This window comes from Geotrypetes seraphini, chromosome 5 (assembly GCF_902459505.1).
Source record: "Geotrypetes seraphini chromosome 5, aGeoSer1.1, whole genome shotgun sequence".
Classification (NCBI taxonomy): domain Eukaryota; kingdom Metazoa; phylum Chordata; class Amphibia; order Gymnophiona; family Dermophiidae; genus Geotrypetes; species Geotrypetes seraphini.
This window is the reverse complement of record NC_047088.1, coordinates 267,429,941-267,452,764: the sequence shown is the minus strand read 5'-3', so window position 1 is coordinate 267,452,764 and position 22,824 is coordinate 267,429,941. Positions and strand designations below refer to the sequence as shown.

Genomic DNA, 22,824 nt, shown 5'->3' with positions numbered 1-22,824 from the left:
TTTCCCTTCTGTCCCGGTGGGCTCAAACTCTTAATTAGGGTACCTGGGGCAATGAGGGGATTAAGTGACTTGCCCATGGTCACAAGAAGCAGTGAGGGATTTGAACCCACTGACTCAGGGTGCTCAGGCTGTAGCTCTAACCACTGCACCACACACTCAACTATTAAACCACATGTCAATTCAAAAGCCAAGCTCATATCCTCGATTCACATGTAGTCATTTCTCTAGGATAAATATCAAACATGTACCTTCAACACTTGTCCAGTTCCTCTGGACTCTGTGTTCCTCAATCAAAGCACATGAAAATATATATATATACATATTACATACTAAACCTTATGGGGGTAATAATAATAAAAAAAATAAACGTTTAAAAAGTGTCCTAAATGGCTACTTGAACAATCAAAAAGCCTGATCGTCCAAGTACCCATAACCAAAGCTGGTTTTTAGACGTATCTAAAAACAGCTTAGGCCTTTCCCCTGCCTCTAGACGCACAGAGAGAAAAGAGGCATGTTTAGAGGAGGGGAAAGGGCGGGCAGTGGGCGGGAGGTGGGCCGACCTACACCTAGGCGTACAACAGGTATAACCAAAACATTTACAGGTTGCTTAGTCGGCACTTAGACCTTTTGACTTAGACGTAGTCAAACCAGATCTAAGTGCAGAAAAAGGGGCCGCTGAGCTGATGGCTGCTGGCGCCATCAGTTCAGCAGCCCGGCAACCTACCCACCCTAACCATTGCGGCAGGAGAGATACCTCATCTCCCCTACCGCGATGCCATCACTCCTCTACCCGAACTGCCGCGACCCACAGCAGGAGAGATGCCCTATCTCACCTGCCGCGGGTCGCGGCAATTCCGGTAGAGGAGTGATGGCATCGCGGTAAGGGAGATGAGGCATCTCTCCTGCTGCAATCCATCACCCCCCACCCTCGCAATTAACATCGGGCCAGGAGGGAGCCCAAGCTCTCCTGGCCCGCAGCGACCCCCGACTCAAGTGGGCCAGTAGAGAGCCCAAGCTCTCCTGGCCCCGGCGACCCCCCCCCCCCCGAGTACGATCGGGCCAGGAGGGAGCCCAAACCCTCCTAGCCCTGGCGACTGCCCCTGTTTCTGGAATGGGCCAGGAGGGAGCAAAATCCCCCTGGCCTCGGTGACCCCCCTACCCCCCACTCCCCACTATAATACGGGCAGGAGGGATCCCAGGCCCTCCTGCCCTCGACGCAACCCCCCTCCCCCCAACAATCGCTCCCCAGAACCCCCGATCGCCCCCCCCCCCCGCTGACCCAGGACACCCCGGCTGACCTCACGACCCCCCCACCCCCCTTCCCCGTACCTTTCCAAAGTTGGCCGGACAGATGGGTGCCAAACCCGCCCATCCGGCAGGCAGCCGACTCCAGAATGGGGCCGGATTGGCCCAGCCGTCCCAAAGCCCCGCCCACAGGTGGGGCCTAAGGCGCCTGGGCCAATCAGAATAGGCCTGGGAGCCTTAGGCCCTTCCTGTGGGCGGGACCTTAGGCACATGGGCCCAACCGGCCTATTCTGATTGGCCCAGGTGCCTTAGGCCCCACCTGGGGGGGTTGCTGGGGCCAGGAGGGTTTGGGCTCCCTCCTGGCCCGATTGTACTCGGGGGGGGGGTCGCTGGGGCCAGGAGAGTTTGGGTTCCCTCCTGGCCCGATCGTACTCGGGGGAGGGGTCACCGGGGCCAGGAGGGTTTGGGCTCCCTTCTGGCCCGATCGTACTCGCCGGGGGGGGACACAATCGCCGGGGGTGCCGCGGCTGCCGCGGGGCAAGAGGGCTTGGGCTCCCTCTTGCCCCGATGTTGTCGGGGGGGGGGGTTGGCGGTTCGACATGGCAGGAGAGCTTGGGCACCCTCCTGCCTGGATCATTGTGTGGGGGGATTCTGTAACCGGTGTTGTTTTTCACAGACACCGGTTACAGAATCCAGCTTTTAGGCGAAGGCCTGGCTCCTCCTTCGCCTAAAAGCCCTTCTGTTGGATGTTTGGGGCTTAGGCGTTTTTTTATTTCATTATGGCTAAAAAGTGTAGACGTCATGTGGGTGTACTTTTAGACGTAGTGGTGATTGGGTGTTTAGGCAGAGGAAGTCCATAATCAAAACAATGACGTTTGGTTTGGTTATGGACACTTTCCCTCCTTCTGCTTGGAACGTTTAAGGACTTAGGCCAAAAGGGACTTAGACGGTTTTTTTGATTATGCCCCTCCACGTTTTTTTGGTGTACAGAGGACTCTTTGATAATAATGGAAAAAAGATGTTTAATAATGCATTACTCAATCACAGCACATGAAAAAAAATATTGCATATTAAACCTCATTCCCAAAGTTTAGGAAAATAAGAAGAGAAACCCTACTCACAATGGCTGTGGCTCAGAGTAAGTGGACATGTTTGACACACAATCTTGACATCATTGTGACATCATCAATATGCACCTAGATGGCAGATTGTCACTAAAAAATAGAAATATGTGCTGGGGTACATGACTAAACTAGAGATTTGAACCTACCACCTTGGGAAGATGGAAGAAGTGCCTTTAACCACTGTGCCACAGGAGCTTCCTTTTAAGCAAGTGTTCCTGCCATGTGAGATGATACCTTAGGACAGGGGTGTCAAACTCAAATCACATAAAGGGCCGAAATCTAAAACGCAGGCTAAGTCGTAGGCCGGATTTTTAAATTAAGATACTTGGCCCCTGCTTTGCTGACGCGCTGTGTGGGCCCCAGCGCCGGTGGCAGCTCCGATGCTCACAGGACTTTTGTGAGCGTCGGATCAATCGCCGGCATTGGTGCCAAAACCCACGCTGTGCGCCAGAAAAGGAGAGGGTTAGTCTTAGTAGAAATATAGGGATTCAACCTCTCCAACCCCATGCCGGCTACAAAATAAATAAAAGAGACTTTTCCTATCTTTTAGGTCCTAGTTCCTAGTTTCATAGTTTATTAAAAATTTTATGGAACGCTTCTCCTGGGATACAATGCGTTGTACATTAAAAAAAAATTAGTTCATGCTTGCTGTCTAACACCAGCTCTGGCAGGATACATATTTCAAATCTGACATATTGTAATCACAAAATAGAAATAAAATTATTTTTTATACCTTTTTGTTGTCTGGTCATTTTGCTTTTAGTCCCAGTTTTTCTTTCTGATTTTGTCTATCTTCTAATTCTCTTTCCATTGTCTGCTGTCCATTTTTTTCTCCTCTTCTCTCTTGCTCCAGTCTCTGTCTCCAACATATTGATTTTTCCTTTTCAACTTTTCTCCTTTTTGCTTTTCTTCCTCTGTCCACTCAAATCTTGCCCTCTTTCTCATCCTTCTCCTTTTAAAATTTTCAGCTACCTATCAATTTTCCATCTTCTCTTATTCTGTAGCTCTTCCATTTTCCATCTCACTCCTTTCCCAGCCTCCTATTTCCTTCTATCTCTCCTCTTAGTCCAACATTTTGCTCACTCTCTTTTCTGTTGTTGTTCTTCTTCCCTCCCCCCTTGATGCTGAACAATGAGATGGAAGAAAAAAAAAAAGAGATGCTGCATCTCTCTCTCCCTTCCACCCCCAGGCCTAACATTTCTCCCTCCCATCTCCAGATCCAACTTCTCTCCCTTTCTCTTCCCAACTGCCTCCCATCCCATCTCTCCCCCTGTCTGTCTGCCTCCCTCCCTCCCCCCAGGTCCACCATTTCTCTTTTTCTCTTCTCAACAGTTCTCCCTTCAAGTATCTTTTTCCCTCTTTCTCCATACTACCCCAGGTCCAACTTCTCTCTCTTCATCTCGCTCTTTTTACAGCCCGTCGTGCCTTTCCCTACGGCGCCGGTCCGATGTCGCTGGCGGACTGGGGAATCTGCCAGCCTCAGCGATTCGGGAGTGCTGTGCACGGCTCCTCCTCCTGCTTTTTTCCTGCCGCGGTCTGTCTCCAATGATGCGCAACTTCCTATTTCTGCTGGGTTGGACTGTGGTGGACGGAGGGCAGGAGGGGGAGCCACGAACAGCACTGCTGAGTCGCTGTTAAGGCCAGCGGACTTTCCGGCGTGGTGTTGTTGTCGGACCGGCGTGGAGGGGAGAACACGCTGGGTTCAGAAGGGGAAGATCAGGAACGTTGCCATGGGCCACATAAAAAGGCCAGGCGGGCCGGATTCGGCCCACGGGCCTTGTGTTTGACACATGTGCCTTAGGAGATCATAGCCATCTTAGGATAAAAATAACTTTCCCTCTGGACCCTAGAAACAACAGAATGCAAATGTAAATTGCAAAGTCCTCCTGATACCTGTCTATAACCCATACCCTCTTATGAGGCCAAAAAGAAGCTAAGTTACTTGGGGGGGGGGGTTGTGTGGGTTTGAACTGATGACCTGTGGAAGACAGAAGTGTCTTTAACCACTGAGCCGCTGGAGCTTTCTTTTAGACAGGGGTTCCTATTATTTTTTAGTGACATTCTGACATCTAGGTGCATATTGATGATGTCACAGTGATGTCAAAATTATGCATCAGACATGTCCACTTGCTCTGAACCACAGCCATTGTGAGTAGGGTTTATCTTCTTATTTTCTTAAACTTTGGGAATGAGGTTTAGTATGCAATACTTTTGTTCATGTGCTTTGTTTGAGTAATGCATCATTAAATATTTTGTTTATCTTAATATCAAACTGGAGTATTCTTTACCTCCCAAAACAAAACCCATACCACTATATTTGGAAACCTCCAGCATGCCTAAACCACACCTAACCCGTGCCTAGCTAGTGCTCAACTTACGCCCAAAAGTAAACCTGTTTTTTTAGGCGAGAATATAGATGCGTTAGAATGCTGAGCACCATATGATTTTGTAAATGGATGTCCATATTAAAACCAAGCCCAGGTCTATGACATTAGGCGCAGCTTTTTCCGATGGGCGTCTATGAAATTTTGTGAATTGAGTACAGCCTTTGGATGTCTAACTTTCAATTATTGGTTGTTAAAGTCATTAATTGTGCTGCTTATTCAGTATATTTGGACACCTAACTTTAGGCATCCTTTATAGAATTTAATGTCTAATAGAATAGACAGAGTTAAATTGATTGGTAATTTTTCAGCTTAGTGGAAGGCTGAATATGGAGCCTGTTTATGTTTATATAGCGCTCTTTGTTACAACATCAATTAAAAGGAAAAGAACGCCAATGTAAAGAAAAACCAATTGGTTTACAACTAGTGTAAAATTAGGCATTTGCACATCATAGGGAAAACCCAACGTTCTTAGTTGTAAGCAGTCCATTTAATTTGGACTTAGGGCTCCTTTTACAAAGGCACGCTAGCGGTTTAACTGCCGGACGCACTAGCTGCTACCGCCTCCTCTTGAGCAGGTGGTAGTTTTTGGCCAGCGCGGGGGTTAGTGCCTGATGAAAAGTCGTGCACATTAACCCCGCTAGCGCGCCTTTGTAAAAGGAGCCCTTAGATACACGCTGGAGTACTTTGGGGGGGGTCAATTTTGATACTCTTTTCATGTATGAAGCACAGGTACAAGTTATATCAAAGAAAGTTTTCGAGTGTTAAGGAAATTAAGGAGGATTAGGGGTTATTTGGAATCACTTCACATTCGTTTTCAAAAACCGATAAGAGTACAAAGTGAAACAGCAAGGTCCTGACCAATAAACATCACCATTTCCTATGCACTCTATATCCCAACCCTCAGTCCCCATGATCCCATTTCTCTCCCAGCTAAAGCAGCATATATTATAGATGTCCCATAAAAGACTAAGTGAAAAAACGTAACCCTATCCCTTCCCAATAACACTCCCATGCTGTGCTCCCAAAATAAACCAGACTTGTACATCCCCCTGAAGAGAAAAGAAAACAATGCAGCCTAATACCCCTTCCATCCCATTTCAGATTAATAGTAGACACCCTCATGGGGAATTCATCAAGAGACGATGTTAGCATGTGCGTTTAGTGTGAACTAAATTCATTATGGTACACTAATGAAGTTGGCGTCTCTTGATGAATTACCCCTTAGATTAATGCACTATAATCCGTGTAAAGGAAGCAGACATTGCAAAGAATAGCGGTGCAGTTATTGTTAGAGGCTTGGGTCATCTTTAAAAAAAGTCTTATATGGTCAGGCACCAGAATATGTGAATAATATTATTAACTCTCCATCTAAGAACTGTAATTGAACCTTTAGACCAGGGGTTTCTCAATCCAATCCCAGGGACACACTCAATCAGTCAGGTTTTTAGGATATCCACAATGAATAGACATAAAATAGATTTGCGTACCTGCAAATTTATCTCCCTGCTCTAGAACTGCGCTTCCGACCTTCTAAAAAGGGAACATACGAATAGACTTACTGGGTCAGACCAATGGTCCATCAAGCCCAGTAGCCCATTCTCATGGTGGCTATCCTGGTCACTAGCAATGTTCCCTTTAAGCTGAGTGCATGAGCGATCGCTCACTATTTTCAGTGGCGTCGCTCATACGTTTTTTCGTGTCGCTCAATTGAGGGCGAGCGGAGGTGAGAGGAAGCAGCGGTGGCGGTGGTCTGCCCTGCTCGCCTTAGTGTATTTTAAGTTGAAAGATGCAGCGGCTCCTCTCAAGATCCCCGACTGCATCAGACTTCCGACGCAGGTGGGGATTCGTGAGAGGAGCCGCTGCCACGTCTTCAGTGGTGTACCAAGGAGGGGGGGGGGGGCGGTCTGCCCCGGGTGCAGCCTGAGGGAGGGTGCACAGCCAGCCAGGTCCGGTTCTGGCCGGCTGTGCACCCCCTCTAAGGCTGCCATCGGAGAGGAAGTTCGGGCCAGCCAATCGCTGCCTGGCTGGGCGGAACTTCCTCTCCGACGGCAGAATTGACGTCGGGGGAATGCTGGTCGGCCCGATGGTGGGAAGCAGAGAAAGCTTGGGGCAGCCGCGGCGGTGGCTTTGGGGCCTGTTTCCCCCGATAGTAGCAGCAGTGGCTTTGTGGAGGGAGGGAGAAAGAAAGAAAGAAAGGGGGCAGGCAGGGAGACAGAAGGGAAACAGAAAAAAAGAAAGGGGGCATCAAAAGAGAAAAAAGAAACAAAGGGCAGGGAGAGATGAAGAAAAAGTTAGGGGAGGGAATGAGGTCTGGAGGAGAGGAAGCATACAGGCTGAAAGAAGGGAAGAAAGATTGGATGCACAGTCAGAAGAAGAAAGTGCAACCAGAGACTCATGAAATCACCAAAGGTAGGAAAAATGATTTTATTTTAAATTTAGCAAAGTGGAGGCAGTATTACCACAGTTTTCAAAGGAATTTGCCCAAATAACTTAATAGTTAACTGGGTAAATTCCCAGAGATGAAAACTTCCCTTCACTTACTATGCACAGTTCTGAATTTATATCTGCTGTCTATATTTTACAATATGGTCCCCTTTTACTAAACCGCAATAGTGGTTTTTAGCGCAGGGAGCCTATGAGCGTCAAGAGCAGCGCTGGGCATTCAGCGCAGCTCCCTGCGCTAAAAACTGCTATTGTGGTTTAATAAAAAGGATGGAGGGTATATTTGTCTATTTTTGTATGGTTGTTACTGAGGTGACAATGCATAGAGTCATCTGCCTTGACCTCTTTGAAAAAAAAACCAGAATAGGAATGATAATTAACATTTTCTCAGCGTATAGTGTGCTTTGAGTTTTTTAATTTTATTGTTGGTAGATCATTTTGACTTGGTCATTTTAAAGTAGCTCGCAAGCCCAAAAAGTTTGGGCATCTCTGAGCTAGAGCGTTGAAACTGTGTATTTCTATTTTTCCCCCCTTTTACAAAACTGTGGAACATTTTTTAGCGCCAGCCGTGGTGGTAGCAGCTCTGATGCTCAGAATTCTATGAGCGTCAGGGCTGTTACCACTGTGGCTAAAATCCACACTACAGTTTTGTAAAAGAGTGAGGGGTTAGTTTGTGATGACATATTCCATACTAGGCGAAGGTTTGACGGTGTAGGATTGATCTGTGCTGGTCTGGCATGTTTAGTTTTACAATGGGTGTATTGATGTACTGCTCACTGCAATAGCTGCCTTTTCCTAGGTACTCATGTGTGACGTGTGGCTTGTTACTAAAAATCATGTTTTTCATACAGATGGGGGTGTGTGCCAAAAAATGATGGGCCCCGGGTGTTACATATGCTACGTACGCCATTGTATGTAAAGATACCAGAAAGCTGGCGAAGCAAAAACTTTAAGTAAATTGTTATTCTTCTAAGTTTTGAGTATTTAACCCTCCCACAATCTCACAGGCACTCGTCCTCCGCGCCTGCTCATAAATTTGTGGAGTATGTAACTTGTCGCTCATGCATATTTTTTTTGCACACACCTCATCAATCCTTAGAGAGAACATTGGTCACTAGTACCTGGCCAAAACCCAAGGAGTAAAATATTCCATGCTACCGATCCAGGGCAAGCAGTGGCTTCACCCATATCTTCTCAATAACAGATTATGGACTTTTCCTCCAGGAACTTGTCCAAACTTTTCTTAAAACCAGCTATGCTATCTGCTCTTACCACATTATCTGGCAATGCGTTCCAGAGCTTAACTATTCTCTGAGTGAAAAAATTTTTCCTCCTATTGGTTTTAAAAATAATTCCCTGTAACTTCATCGAGTGTCATAAGAACATAAGAACTGCCGCTGCTGAGTCAGACCAGTGGTCCATCATGCCCAGCAGTCCGCTCACGCGGTGGCCCTATGATCAAAGACCAGCACCCTAACTGAGACTAGCCCTACCAGCGCACGTTCTTGTTCAGCAGGAATTTGTCTAACTTTGTCTTGAATCCCTGGAGGGTGTTTTCCCCTATGACAGACTCCGAAAGAGCATTCCAGTTTTCTACCACTCTCTGGGTGAAGAAGAACTTCCTTATGTTCGTACAGAATCTATCCCCTTTCAACTTTAGGGAGTGCCCTCTCGTTCTCCCTACCTTGGAGAGGGTGAACAACCTGTTCTTATCTACTAAGTCTATCCCCTTCAATACCTTGAATGTTTTGATCATGTCCCCTCTCAATCTTCTCTGTTTGAGGGAGAAGAGGCCCAGTTTCTTTAATCTTTCATTGTACGGCAGCTCCTCCAATCCCTTAACCATCTTAGTCGCTCTTCTCTGTACCCTTTCGACTAGTAACGTGTCATAGGGGAAAACACCTTCCAGGGATTCAAGACAAAGTTATACAGGTTCCTGTTGAACAAGGACGTATGCTGGTAGGGCTAATCTCAGTTAGGGCACTGGTCTTTGACCTAACTGTCAATAGTTGTGTTAGTCTTAGTTTTTTATTTATTGTATTATCCCCCTTACTTTGTAATTTTATTAACATGTACATCGCTTAGAATTTAGATTAATCAAATTATTATTAAACTTGAAACTTGAAACTTGCGTAAGCGGACTGCTGGGCATGATGAACCACTGATCTGACCCAGCAGCGGCAATTCTTATGTTCCCCTAATCTTTGTAATTTTTGACGGAGGGAAAAATCGATCCACTTGTACCCGTTCTACCCCACCCAGGATTTTGTAGACTTCAATCATATCTCCACTCAGCTGTCTCTTTTCCAAGCTGAAGAGCTCTAACCGTTTTAGTCTTTCCTCATATGAGAGGAGTTCCAGCCCCTTTATCATCTCGGTTGCTCTTTTATGAACCTTTTCTAGCACCACTATATCTTTCTTGAGATAAGGAGACCAGAATTGAACGCAATGCTCTAGATGAGGTCGCACCATAGAGCGAAACAGGGGCATTATAACATTCTTAGTTTTATTAACCATCTCTTTTTTAATAATTCCTAGCATCCTGTTTGCTTTTTGGCTGCCACCACACTTTGGGCGGAAGGTTTCATCGTATTCTCTACAATGATACCCAGATCCTTTACTTGGGCGCTAACCCCCAAGGTGGACCCTAGCATCCGATAACTGTGATTCAGGCTAACGTGCATCACTTTCTAATGTGCATCACTTTGCATTTGTCCACATTAAATTTCATCTGCCATTTGGACACCCAGTCTTCCAATTTCCTAAGGTCCGCCAGCAATTTTTCACAATCCGCATGCGTTTTAACAACTTTGAACAGTTTAGCGTCATCTGCAAATTTAATCACCTCACTCGTCGTTCCAATTTCCAGATCATTTCTAAATAAGTTAAATAGCACTGGTCCCAGTACAGACCCCTGCGGCACTCCACTGTTTACTCTCCTCCATTGAGAAAAATGATCATTTAACCCTACCCTCTGTTTTCTATCCAATAAACAAGTCCTAATCCACAACTGAACTTTGCCACCTATCCCATGACTCTTTAATTTTCTCAGGAACCTCTAGTGAGGAACTTTATCAAAAGCTTTCTGAAAATCTAGATACACTATATCAACCGGCTCACCTTTATCCACGTTTATTCACATCTTCAAAGAAGTCAAGCAAATTTGTGAGGCAAGATCTCCCTCGGCTGACCCATGCTGACTCCGTCTCATTAAATCATGTTTGTCTATGTGGTCCACAATTTTATTTTTTTATAATCATTTCTACCATTTTGCCCGGCACCAAAGTGAGGCTTAGCGGTCTGTAATTTCCCGGATCTCCCCTGGAGCCCTTTTTAAAAATCAGCGTAACATTGGCCACCCTCCAGTCTTAAGGTACTATAGACGATTATAGCAACAGGTTACAGATCATTAACAGCAGGTCAGCAATTTCATGTTTGAGTTCTTTTAGGGCTCCTTTTACTAAGCTGTGATAGCGTTTGTAACGTGCACTACATTGCCGCACCCGCTAGATACTAACGCCAGCATTGACCCTGGCTTTAGTTCTAGCCGCGTAGCGCGGGTTTAGCGCATGCGCTAAAATTCTGCACACGCTAAAAACGCTATCACAGCTTAGTTAAAGGAGCCCTTAGTACCCTGGGATATATACCTTCCAGTCCTGGCGATTTATCACTTTTTAACTTGTCATTTTGGTTCAGTACATCTTCTAGATTCACCGAGATTTCTTTCAGTTCCCCCACATCATCACCCTTGAAAACCATTTCCGGTTCAGGTAGATCTCTTACATCTATTGAATGAGAGTACCCAAGAAAGGGACTTGGGGGTAATGGTGGACATGACAATGAAGCCGACAGCACAGTGCGCAGCGGCCGCCAAGAGAGCGAATAAAATGCTGGGGATAATCAAGAAGGGTATTACAACAAGAACGAAAGAAGTTATCCTGCCGCTGTACCGGGCAATGGTGCGTCCGCATCTTGAGTACTGCGTCCAGTATTGGTCACCATACCTTAAGAAGGATATGGTGTTACTCGAGAGAGTTCAGAGGAGAGCGACACGACTGATAAAGGGGATGGAAAGCCTTTCATATGCTGAGAGATTGGAGAAACTGGGTCTCTTTTCCGTGGAGAAGAGAAGACTTAGAGGGGATATGATAGAGACTTACAAGATCATGAAGGGCAGAGAGAGAGTAGAGAGGGACAGATTCTTCAAACTTTCAGAACATAAAAAAACAAGAGGGCATTCGGAAAAGTTGAAAGGGGACAGATTCAAAACGAATGCTAGGAAGTTCTTCTTTACCCAACGTGTGGTGGACACCTGGAATGCGCTTCCAGAGGACGTTATAGGGCAGCGAACGGTACTGGGGTTTAAGAAAGGATTGGACAATTTCCTGCTGGAAAAGGGGATAGAGGGGTATAGATAAAAGATTACTGCACAGGTCCTGGACCTGATGGGCCGCCGCGTGAGCGGACTGCTGGGCGCGATGGACCTCAGGTCTGACCCAGCGGAGGCATTTCTTATGTTCTTATGTTCTTCCGTAAAAACTGAAGCAAAGAATTCATTCAGTCTATCTGCTATGGCCTTATCCTCCCTGAGCACCCCTTTTGCTTCTTGATCATCTAACGGTCCCACAGATTCCCTCACAGGTTTTCTGCTTCTGATATACCTAAAAAAAATGTTGAGTTTTTGCCTCTTTTGCAAGTTTCTCTTCATATTCTTTCTTGGCTGTCTTTATCAAAGCTTTGTATCTAACTTGCCAATGCTTGTGTTTCTTCTTATTTTCTTCATTTAGTTCCTTTTTCCATTCTTTAAAGGATTTTTTTTTTTTTTTGCTCTAATAGCCTCTTTCATTTCATCTTTTAATCATGCTGGATCTCATTTCCTCTTCTTTCCACCTTTGCCGATATGTGGAATACATCTGGTCTGGGCTTCCACGATGGTATTTTTAAATAACATCCACGCCTGGTTTACAGTCCTAACCTTTGCAAGCAATCCTTTTAACTTCTTTTTAACCATTTACCTCATTTTATCATAGTGGCCCTTTCGAAAATTAAACGCTCCTACAGTAGATTTCTTTTGCAAAGTTACTCCCGGTATCAGCTCAAATTTGATCACGTTATGATCACTGTTTCCTAGCAGACTCAACACAGTTAACTCCTGTACTATGCCTTGCATTCCACTAAGGACCAAATCTAAAATAGCTCCCCCTCTTGTTGGTTCCCAGACCAGTTGCTCCAAGAAGCATTCATTTATGACATCTAGGAATTTTACCTCCCTATCACTCCCCGATGTAACATTTAACCAGTCAATATTGGGGTAATTGAAATCACCCATTATTATTGTGATGCCCATTTCTCCAGCTTTCAGAATCTCTGAAAACATTTCTTCATCTGTCTCCTCATTTTGTCTCGGGGGATGGTAGTATAACCCAACCTTTATAGTCCTTCCCTTCACACATGGAATTTCTATCCATAAGGATTCCACACTGTCATGCAGAATGTTTATTTGATTTGATTCAATTCCCTCTTTAACATATAGCGCAACCACCTCCCCCCCTTCGCCAATTTGATCTACTCTATCCTTGCGTTATCATTTGTACCCAGGTAACACAGTGTCCCATTGCACTGCCTCCTTAAGATGCAAATCTATCTCATCCATATTTATTGTGGATATCCTGAAAACCTGACCTGCCTGTGGCTCTCGAGGACCGGAATTGCCTACCCCTGGGCTAGATAGGGCAATTCTTATGTTATCAAGCCTCTTGGTTCCTGCCACCTCTTGCCACCCTGTTCTTCTCCTAATCACATTGCCAAAGAACAGCAGGAGCTTTGGATCCAGTCCTGTAATGATAGATTTGGGGGATTACCTGAGCTTCTGATCTCTCTTCCAATAAGGAACTTGTCTCTCAGGCGTGGATGGAGTGATAAACGTCAGAGTCCAGGAATGAGAAGGGAGGAGGGTCTGGCTAAATACAGAGCAGTCTGTTTATCTCAGCGTCCCCTGAAGCCATGCCCACTGCTTTCCCTTGCTTGGGTACAGCTGAATCGCTGCCTCTAGATTTGGACAGTAGTAGAAAGACAGTTTGAATGTCAGATCCTTAGAGGCCCAAGGACTGCTTTTGCCCTGCAGCCCCAGGTAAGTTTTTTAATATTTTTTTATAAACAATAGAAACTTGGGAGGGCACTGCTAAGCTAAGCTTCTTTGGAAGGCATCCAGCTAATGAGAGGTCAATAGAGTGATAAACAGCCCCCCCCCCCCCCCCCCGGAGTAATCAGAGAACTGCTTGTCAGGGGCTCCTTCACCAGCTTCTGGATGCTGTACAAGGTTCTTACCTTCACCCCTGCTGCCCCTCTCCCCAAATTCTCCTGGTACTGAAGGGGCTTCCTCTACTAGTATGAGACAGCGGCCTGCAGAGAGCTTTCTAGAACTAGGGTTTGTGTGGGACTCTGTCCTGGAGCTGAGCCCATCTGGACCTGAAACATTCTGCTCTTCAGGGAAAAAGATCATGATTTTGAAAAATGATATCTGTAAAATGATAACCTGGGCTCGGGAGGTCTTCTACATTCACAGGACATTGGGGATTATTAGTCCTGAATGAACAAAGTAAGAGCTTTCATTTCTGCCGTTTCACAAGATATGGGGATTTATAGACTTCTTCAAGGTCAATATATTCAAGTACTCAGGTAAGAGCATTATTTAACCATCATAATTCAAAGGAAGCAAAATGTTTCACCAGTCTTGAGGCAGCCAGTGCACTTGTAACTGAATATAGAGTCTCGACACTTCTTCATCAGAAATTGTATAAGCAGTTACCCAGAGATATTTAAGATCAGAAGTGAGAATGAAAAACGTTATGCTGAGATGAGGCAGATCCTTCTCTGTGGAATCAGCTGCTAGGTTACTACATTGGGCAGTACAGTGGAGCAGTTTAAGAGGTTATATCGGTGTGAAGTTTTGGTAGTTTGATCTTGCTGTAATTGGTTGGTTAGGACAGATAGATGGAGTCAGAAACCCCTTTCATTTTTCAGATTCCATGCAAACAGATAAATGCCAATTTTAAACCCGTTGCACACAAGTTATTGTCAGAAATCCACCCAAATGGTGGTTTCACCCAGATCTTTAGATTTGCAGGGAAAAATATTAGGGGTGCTCAGTCACCCAGAGTATCCACAGGGTAACAGGCACAAAAACTTTGAAATCTGTAAGTAGTAGCACCAGTCATCGGGTCTTCAATTCCGGTGCTTTTCCAGGCATTGTCTGTCATTTTATCCTGATGAAGGCGCTAACAGCCTCAGCCTCTTTACAATTGGCTAGTACTCGCCTAGGGTCCTGTTTCATAGTTAGCACAGAACCATAACACTGCCTTTCTGCTTTTACAGCTCCTACAGCAGAACCCCACAGATATCCAGATCACCTGCTCAACCATGCCTGCACTGTTCTGTCAGATGACGAGTACCTGAGTCCTCCTGAGGAGCTAACAGAGTTTGGAACTCCTCTACATCAAGTGACCTCTACTATGAAACTTCAACATCCCAGCATATCGCAGATAAGGAGCACCATGCAAACACACCTCAAAACTCAGCCCACTTTTGAGGTGAGAGAAGAACAGTTTATAATCTATTTCTTGCATGTTATATTCTCTTTCTGATTGCTCATGTTCTGTCTCTCACAGGTCACTCTCTCAGACCAATCAGTGCTAGAAGGCGAGGATGTTACCATGAGTGTCCGGATTAAAAGTGACCCCAAGCCCATTGTCTATTGGTAAGTTTTCATGTTACTTCTTGGATGGAAGAGCAGAAGGGATGGGAGTCTGTGAGACATTTTTCTATGTATTGGAAATGTCCAGTGTGGTATTCATGGTTTACCATATAGTCTCGTACAGTATGTGAAAGAGCATGTTCTAGTGATCACAGCAGTATAACCCATATTTAACCCAAGCTGGGAAGGCTCCTTACGAGAATACACCATCTCAGGTATTGAGGGGCTTTTTTTCAAGAAGTCCAATATGCTCATTACATCCCAAAAACTCCCTGTCCATTTTAGAGCCATTTTCAAACAGGAAAAAACGTCAGGGTTTCCCTTTCAAAAGTGGCTCAAAGCTGGACGTTTTGCACTGACGACATCTAAAAAGAAGAACCATTTTCATACTGAAATGTCCAAGTTATCAATGCCAAAAAAACACAGCTTAGTAAAAGGACCCCTAAGGAAAGTATGAAACATTATGAGACATCTGATTATGATTTCAAGGCACTGAAGGAAACTTGGAAATAAGCTGAGCTGGTTTCCTGCCTGATTTAGGAAGACCCCTAGTGAATAAAACATGTAAATACAAGCATGAACCTGCCCCCCCCCCCCCCCAACAGATATTCAGACAGCGGCAGTCACCGTTTTTTTAAACGCTTACCATTGCCAGCTGAATTACTATGATTACTACTTATTATTTCTATAGCGCTGAAAGGCGTATGCAGCGCTGTACATTTAATGTACATTTAATATAAATGGTCCCTGCTCAGAAGAGCTTGCAATCTAATTTGGACAGACAGATAGGACATCTCAGGGTTGGGGAGGTTCTGGTAGAGGAAATGATACAATGGGTATTGGAATCTGACAGCAGTGAGTGGGAGTTAAGAGATGAAAGCAGTTAAAAAAAGTGGGCTTTTCGCTTGGATTTGAAGACTGTTAGAGACGAAGCATAACGTCTGATCCAGGCATACCGCGCAGCAAGAAAGAACAGATGGAGTCTGGACTCTCTGGAGTTGGCAGTAGAGAAGAAAGGTACAGATAAGAGGGACTTACTCGATGAATGGAGTTCACGGGGCGGAGCATAGGGCAAAATAAGTGGAGTGAGATATTGAGGGGCTACAAAGTGAAGAGGAGTTTGAACTGTATTCGGAAAAGGATGGGGAGCTAATGAAGTAACTTTTTTTTCCATATCTTTATTCATTTTTAAAACCCAACATCAAGTGCAACATATTATCAAACAATGTACAAAATAAACAGCACTTAATACCATCAAATGATATAATAAACACATATCCCTTTCCCCCCACCCTCCTGTACAGTATGAAGGCAATCAAAAGTAATACAAATGATCAAGACAAACAAAATTATGATCAAATAATATATTAAAGGCATAGGGGTAATGTGAGAATAGCAGCAGCATTTTGAACGAATTGAAGGGGTGAGAGATGGATGCGCGGGAGGCCTAAGCGTGAGGTGATGAGAACATAGATAAGGGTTTTGGTAATATTATAGAGGAGGAACATAAGAATATATGAATAGCCTTACTGGGTCCAGTAGCCTGTCCTCACGGTGGCCAATACAGGTCACCAGAACCTGGCTAAAAACCCAAAGCCTAGCAACGTTCCATGTAACTGATCCAGGGCAAGCAGTGGCTTCCCCATGTCGTTCTTAATAACAGCCTATGGACTTTTCCTCCAGGAAATTGTCAAAACCTTTCTTAAAACCAGCTACGCTATCTGCTCTTACCACAACCTCTGGCAATGCATTGCTAAGCTTAACTATTCTCTGAGTGAAAAAATATTTCCTCCTATTGGTTTTAAAATTATTTCCCTGTAACTTCATCAAGTGTCCCCTAGTCTTTGTAATTTTTGACAGAGTAAACATAGTAGATGATGGCAGATAAAGACCCGAATGGTCCATCTAATCTGCCCAACCTGATTAAATCTAAAAATTTGTTGGTTTATTTTCTTCTTCAAAGCTCTGCCTGGTACTGTGCTTAGGTTCCAACTACTGAAGTCTCCGTCAAAGCTCACTCCAATCCATCTACACCCTCCCAGCCATTGAAGCCCTCCCCAGCCCATCCTCTACCAAATGGCCATATACAGACACAGACCGTGCAAGTCTGCGCAGTTCTGGCCTTAGTTCTTCAATATTTACTATTATTTTATGATTCTAGATCCTTTGTGTTCATCCCTCGCTTTTTTGAACTCCGTCACCGTTTTTATTTCTACCACCTCTCTCAGGAGTGCATTCCAGCATCCACCACCTTCTCCGTAAAGAAGAATTTCCTTATATTTCTCTTGAATCTACCACCCCTCAACCTCAATTTATGTCCTCTGGTTTAACCATTTTCCTTTCTCTGGAAAAGATTTTGTTCTACGTTAAAACCCTTCAAATATTTGAACATCTGAATCGTATCTCCCTTGTCCCTCCTTGCCTCTAGGGTATACATATTCAGAGCTTCCAGTCTCCTATCCAGGAGTGCAAGCCTCCTATCATTTTTGTTGCCCTCCTCTGGACTATTTCAAGTCTTCTTATATCCTTCGCCAGATACGGTCTCCAAAACTGAACATAATACTCCAAGTGGGGCCTCACCAATGACCTGTACAGGGGCATCAACACCTTCTTCCTTCTACTGGCTACGCCTCTCTTTATACAGCGCAGCATCCTTCTGGCAGCAATCACCACCTTGTCACACTGTTTTTTCGCCTTTAGATCGGACACTATCACCCCAAGGTCCCTCTTCCCATCCGTGCATATCAGCTTCTCATCTCCCAGCATATTCGGTTCCTTCCGAGTATTAATCCCCAAATGCATTACTCTACATTTCTTTGCATTGAATTTTAGTTGCCAGATATTAGACCATTCCTCTAACTTTTGTAGATTCTTTTTCATGTTTTCCACTCCCTCCTCAGTGTCAAAATTGATCCACTTGTACCCATTCTATTCCACTCAGGATTTTGTAGACTTCAATCATATCTCCCCTCAGCCATCTCTTTTCCAATAATAGTAATAATATTAATAATAATAGCTTTATGTACTCTATCCTTGCAATATAATTTGTACCCAGGTAGCACAGTGTCCCATTGATTGTCCTCCTTCCACCAGGTCTCCGAGATGCCTATTATATCTACCTCATCATTCAGTGCTATTTACTCTAAATCTCCTGTTTTATTTTTTAGGCTTTTAGCATTTGCATACATACACTTCAAATTGTGTTTTTTCCTTGCAACTACAGGTTGCTGAGAAGACAGGAAAATTTGAGTCTTTTACTGTGCCTTCCTCTTAAACCCTCCTGGTTTTCTTTCACCATTATTGAAACCTCTCTACTAGGACTCCCTAAATATCCTGTTTCAATAGTATCCTTCAAGGATACCTCACATCAAACCATCCGCTCCTAGATGATTCTCGACTTCCCCGGCATATCAGTTTAAAAGCTCTATCTTCTTTTTATATGTTAATGCCAGCAGCCTGGTTCCATCCCAGTTAAGGTGGAGTTCATCCTTTTGGAACAAGCTCCCTCTTTCCCAGAAGGTTGCTCAGTTGCTAACAAATCTAAATCCCTCATCCCTACATTATCGTCTCAACCACGCATTGAGACTTTGGAGCGCTGCCCGCCTCTTGGGTTCTGCACGTAGAACAGGGAGCACTTCTGAAAATGCTACCCTGGAGGTTCTGAATTTTAACTTCCTTCCTAAGAGCCTAAATTTGGCTTCCAGAACCTCCCTACCACATTTCCTCAACTGCTATTTATTTCCTAATTGGATTTAATGCTCTGAAATGCAACCTAAAATACTAATCTAGACTAAAGCACTTTTTACATATAAACCCTAACAAACTCTAAAGGCACACTATTGTCTAAATTGACTTTAATGAAAAAGCAGAGTATTGAACTAAAAAAGAGAAGGACAATTAAATAACCTCCTGAAGCCCAAGTTTGAATGCTAGCAGGTAAGATATTCCAATGAAGTTTTTCTTACCCTTAGCAGATCTTCTCTCAGCTCTTACTCAGGACAAGCGACAGGTTTTGGTGGTTTTTTGGATCTGAGCAGAGAAGGAGAGAGAGGAGTCTAAGATCACCCTGAGATTGCAAACTGACGAGACAGGGAGGAGGAGAGTGTTATCCACAGAACTAGAGAACGGTGAGAGGGGGGAGATGAGTTTAGGTGAAAAGATAAGGAGTTCAGTTTTAGCCATATTTAATTTGAGATGGCGGCGAGACATCCAAGCGGCAATGTCGGAGAGGCAGGCTGAGATTTGGGCCTGAGTTTCTGTAGAGATATCTGGTTTGGAGAGGTAGATCTGACAATCATTGGCATAGAGGTGATATTGAAAACTATGGGAGGAGATCAGTGTACCGAGAGAGTATGTATATAAGGAAAAGAGGAGAGGGCGCAGGACGGAGCCTTGAGATACACTGATAGACAGTAGTATGGCAGTGGAGGAGGATCCAATGTAACATAAGCAGAAAGTATGATGGGAGAGATAGGAAGAAAACCAGGAGAGAACAGAACCCTGGAATCCAAGTGAGGACAGTGTGTTGAGAAGGAGGTGGTGATCAACAGTGTTGAAGGCAGCAGACAGATTGAGAAGGATGAGGATAGAGTAGAGGCCTGTTTGGCCAGGAACAGGTTGTTAGAGACTTTAGCAAGAGCAGTTTCTGTAGAATGGAGAGGGCGAAAACCTGATTGAAGTGGATCAAGAATATTCTGAGAAGAAAAGAAGTCCAGGCAATGGCGGTGAACAGCACGTTCAAGTAGTTTGGATAGGAAGAGGAGGAAGGAGATGGGGTTGTAATTGGAGGGGGATGTGGGGGGTCTAGTGAGGGCTTTTTGAGGAAGGGTGTAACTACAGCATGTTTGAAGACATCAGGAAGTAGAGAGCGAAAGGTTGAGGATGTGACAGATGGGAGGGATTACAGTTGGAGCGATAGCTCCGAGTAGCCAGGTAGGAATCGGATCAGAGAAACAGGTGGTGGGTTTGGATGAGGAAAGATGAACAATTTCCTCTTCTGTGACTTCAGAAAAGAAGGAAAGGGTGGTAGGGGATGTTGAAGGGAGGTTGGCAGAGTGGACAGCCGGATGGGGTGGTGGGGGAGGTGATATGGTTGAGAATTCAAGATGGATCTTGTGAATCTGGAAGAACTCTGCCATCATCTGGGGGGGGAAAGTGGGCGCACTTTGAGTAGAGAGTTGAGTATGGCAAAGAGACGGCGAGGGTTGGCACTAAGAGAGTTATAGTATTCTTGTTTAGCAAGAGAGAGGGTAGATTGGAAGGATGTCAGCATGAATTTGAAATGTATGAAGTCAGCATGTTTATGTTTATTAATATTTGATATCCCGCTCCAGCATATCACAGATACAATAAAATACAGGTACTTAAGACTTCCCTATCTGTCCCTAAGTTTCACAATCTAGCTAAAGTACCTGAGTAAACAATTATGAAAAATTATGAAAATAAAAAAATAAATAAACAAAAGCAGAATGCCAGGAAAAGCAAAGATGATGCAAAGGAAAAGTTCCGTGCAAGGCAGTAGCACCCTCTCCGCTCAGATGAGCTGGCTGCTTTCCTGATAGCGGTTCCCAATGGCTTCTTGGTCCTCTTCGGACTCTCCTTCACTCCGGTCGCTATGGCCTTTTTTGGTTTCCTCATGTGTACGGGATTTAAGCCAAAGACGTTCAGCAGCTCGGGCACAGGAGTGCAGGTAATGGATTTGGGGGGACAACCATGGCACGTCTTACAGGACGTGAAATGGGAGGGGCAAGGGTATCAATAGAAGAAGAGAGAATGGAGTTGTAGGAGAGGACATACTTGTTTGACATAGCACTATATATTGGAGGCTTCTCTTGCCCACTTAAATCCCTTTAAATATTGGCCCAAAAGAATATAAGGAAAGGTTACCGACATCATATGTGTTGTTTTTAAGCAGTGGAAGTGTTTGTTGAAGAGTGATCCTTCTAAAATAAGCATAAAAGAGGTGCCTTTTTGAAAATTTGTGGGCATCCTATAATGAAATTAGCCTCCATGTGACTAGCACTGGAGAACTAACAGCTGTGTCTGAATTCAAGAGGGCCTGGGATCTCTCAGAGAGAGAATGAGATAATGGTTACTGTGGATGGCCTTGATCTGCCTCTATGTTTCTCAGTCTCTCCTCTCTTTGCTTACCTCCTAACTGGTTCATCTCCTGCAGGCTGAAGAATCGAAGGCCAGTGAAACAGGACACCAGGTACCGGGTACTGGAGGAAGCGAGCGGGGCCTTCACACTGCTCATCTCAGCTGCAGAGAAATCCGATGCTGGATTCTATACCTGCAAAGCAATAAATGAATACGGAACCAAACAGTGTGAGGCAAGATTGGAAATCCAAGGTAATTCTCCACGCTCACTCTTCCTGCACTAAGGTCAAAATTCTGTCCCAAATCCCACTGTCTGCCTTCTGGGCCAAACTACGACTATTTATTATTTCTAAAGTGCTACCAGACGCACACAGCGCTGTACATTTTTAATTTCACCCTCAGTGTTCTCTGTACTGACGTAACATCCTACTGTCAGCATTCTCTGACAAATAATATTTCAGCTAATATTGTGGCTCATTTTCAAATCAGAAAGATATCCAAAAATGGGCATAAAGTGGCTCTTGGATGTTTTTCTTGGCAAAACAGTCACGTCGCCATTTTCAAAACCAACTTTCTAGATGTTTTGCTAGGCCTTTTCTCTGCAGTGTGTCTAAATCTCAAGAGGTCATGTCGGAGGCATGTTCTGGGTGGGCTTAGCATTGATAATCAAACTTGTTACAAAATGTCCAGGGCAAAATGTGGACGTTTGGGGCTAGACCTGTTTTAAAAATGAATAAAGGCCAGAAAGGTGCCCAAACTGTCCAGATGAGCACTGGAGAAATGAAGGCATGGCTCCCCACACTTTCCCAATGGTCACTGATCCCCCCCCCCCCCCCCCAAGATCTGCATGAAACAGTACATATTTGTCTCTAAGACAGATATGCAGATAGCATGGCCAGTCCTATATCCCATCCTAACTAGTACACTTGTGGGGGGCAGTGTGAGCCCACCAAAAAATGAACTGTACCTGCATATAGGTGATACTTGCAGCCATTAGGTTTATTGGGGTGGTAGACAGGTAGGTCCAATAGGTTTTGGGGGGCACAGCATACAATATAAGGGAATATGGTGAGATGTGTACCTGGCACTCTTTATATAAAGTTCACAGCAGGGTCCCCTAAGGTGCCCCCCTGCTCCGCTATCTGTCTGTGTGGCCAGTCTAGTATAGAATGTGGCCCTGCCTATGTCCAAATGGGTTGGTTTCGTATATTTTGCATTTGGATGTTTTCATATTTGAAAATGGCCAAAAAAGACAGATGTATTAAGGGCCAAAATGTCTAGATAGGTCATTAAAAAAAAAAAGATAAGATGTCTTAAGGTTTCCAAAATGGACATTTTCTCTGCCTGATTTTTTGACCTTTCTCAAAGTCAGGCTTAGACATTCTATTGAAAAGGCCTCTCGTTGTATCTTAAGTATTTCCTAATTCAAATATTATCCCACTCTCAGTGTTCTCAAGATAATGTCCCAGACTTCATGTTCTCTGCTCCCAGGTAACATCTGAGCCTCAGTATTTCATATTCCAAGAGTTACTGCACCCTTAGCTGATCCTGGCCTATTGTGTTGGAAGGAAATATTTCCATCAAGGTTATGAACTGGCAGATGACTATTGTATAGTTGGGATCATCTAGGCAATGTAAGCAGGAGAGTGGAAACATCTGGTGTACCCAAAGTGTTAGGCATAGGGACTTCATATGTTGTTTTGCTTCTTGGACCTTATGTCCCATGTAGAAGCTAGAGTGCTCATCTGCGTATCCTCTCCTTTCTTTAGCAGAT

The 22,824-nt window shown here is 44.5% G+C and overlaps 1 protein-coding gene across 4 annotated transcripts in view; it reads left to right on the top strand.

Moving 5' to 3' along the window:
- The window catches only part of SPEG (striated muscle enriched protein kinase), a 543,710-nt gene that overhangs the window by 186,491 nt on the left and 334,395 nt on the right, over positions 1 to 22,824 (top strand). For all 4 annotated transcript variants that reach the window (XM_033947131.1, XM_033947130.1, XM_033947129.1 and 1 more), the window contains 3 exons: positions 14,573 to 14,787; positions 14,866 to 14,954; positions 21,127 to 21,302. In XM_033947131.1, the coding sequence (XP_033803022.1) occupies positions 14,573 to 14,787; positions 14,866 to 14,954; positions 21,127 to 21,302 (480 nt within the window). The remainder of the gene's footprint in view (positions 1 to 14,572; positions 14,788 to 14,865; positions 14,955 to 21,126; positions 21,303 to 22,824) is intronic.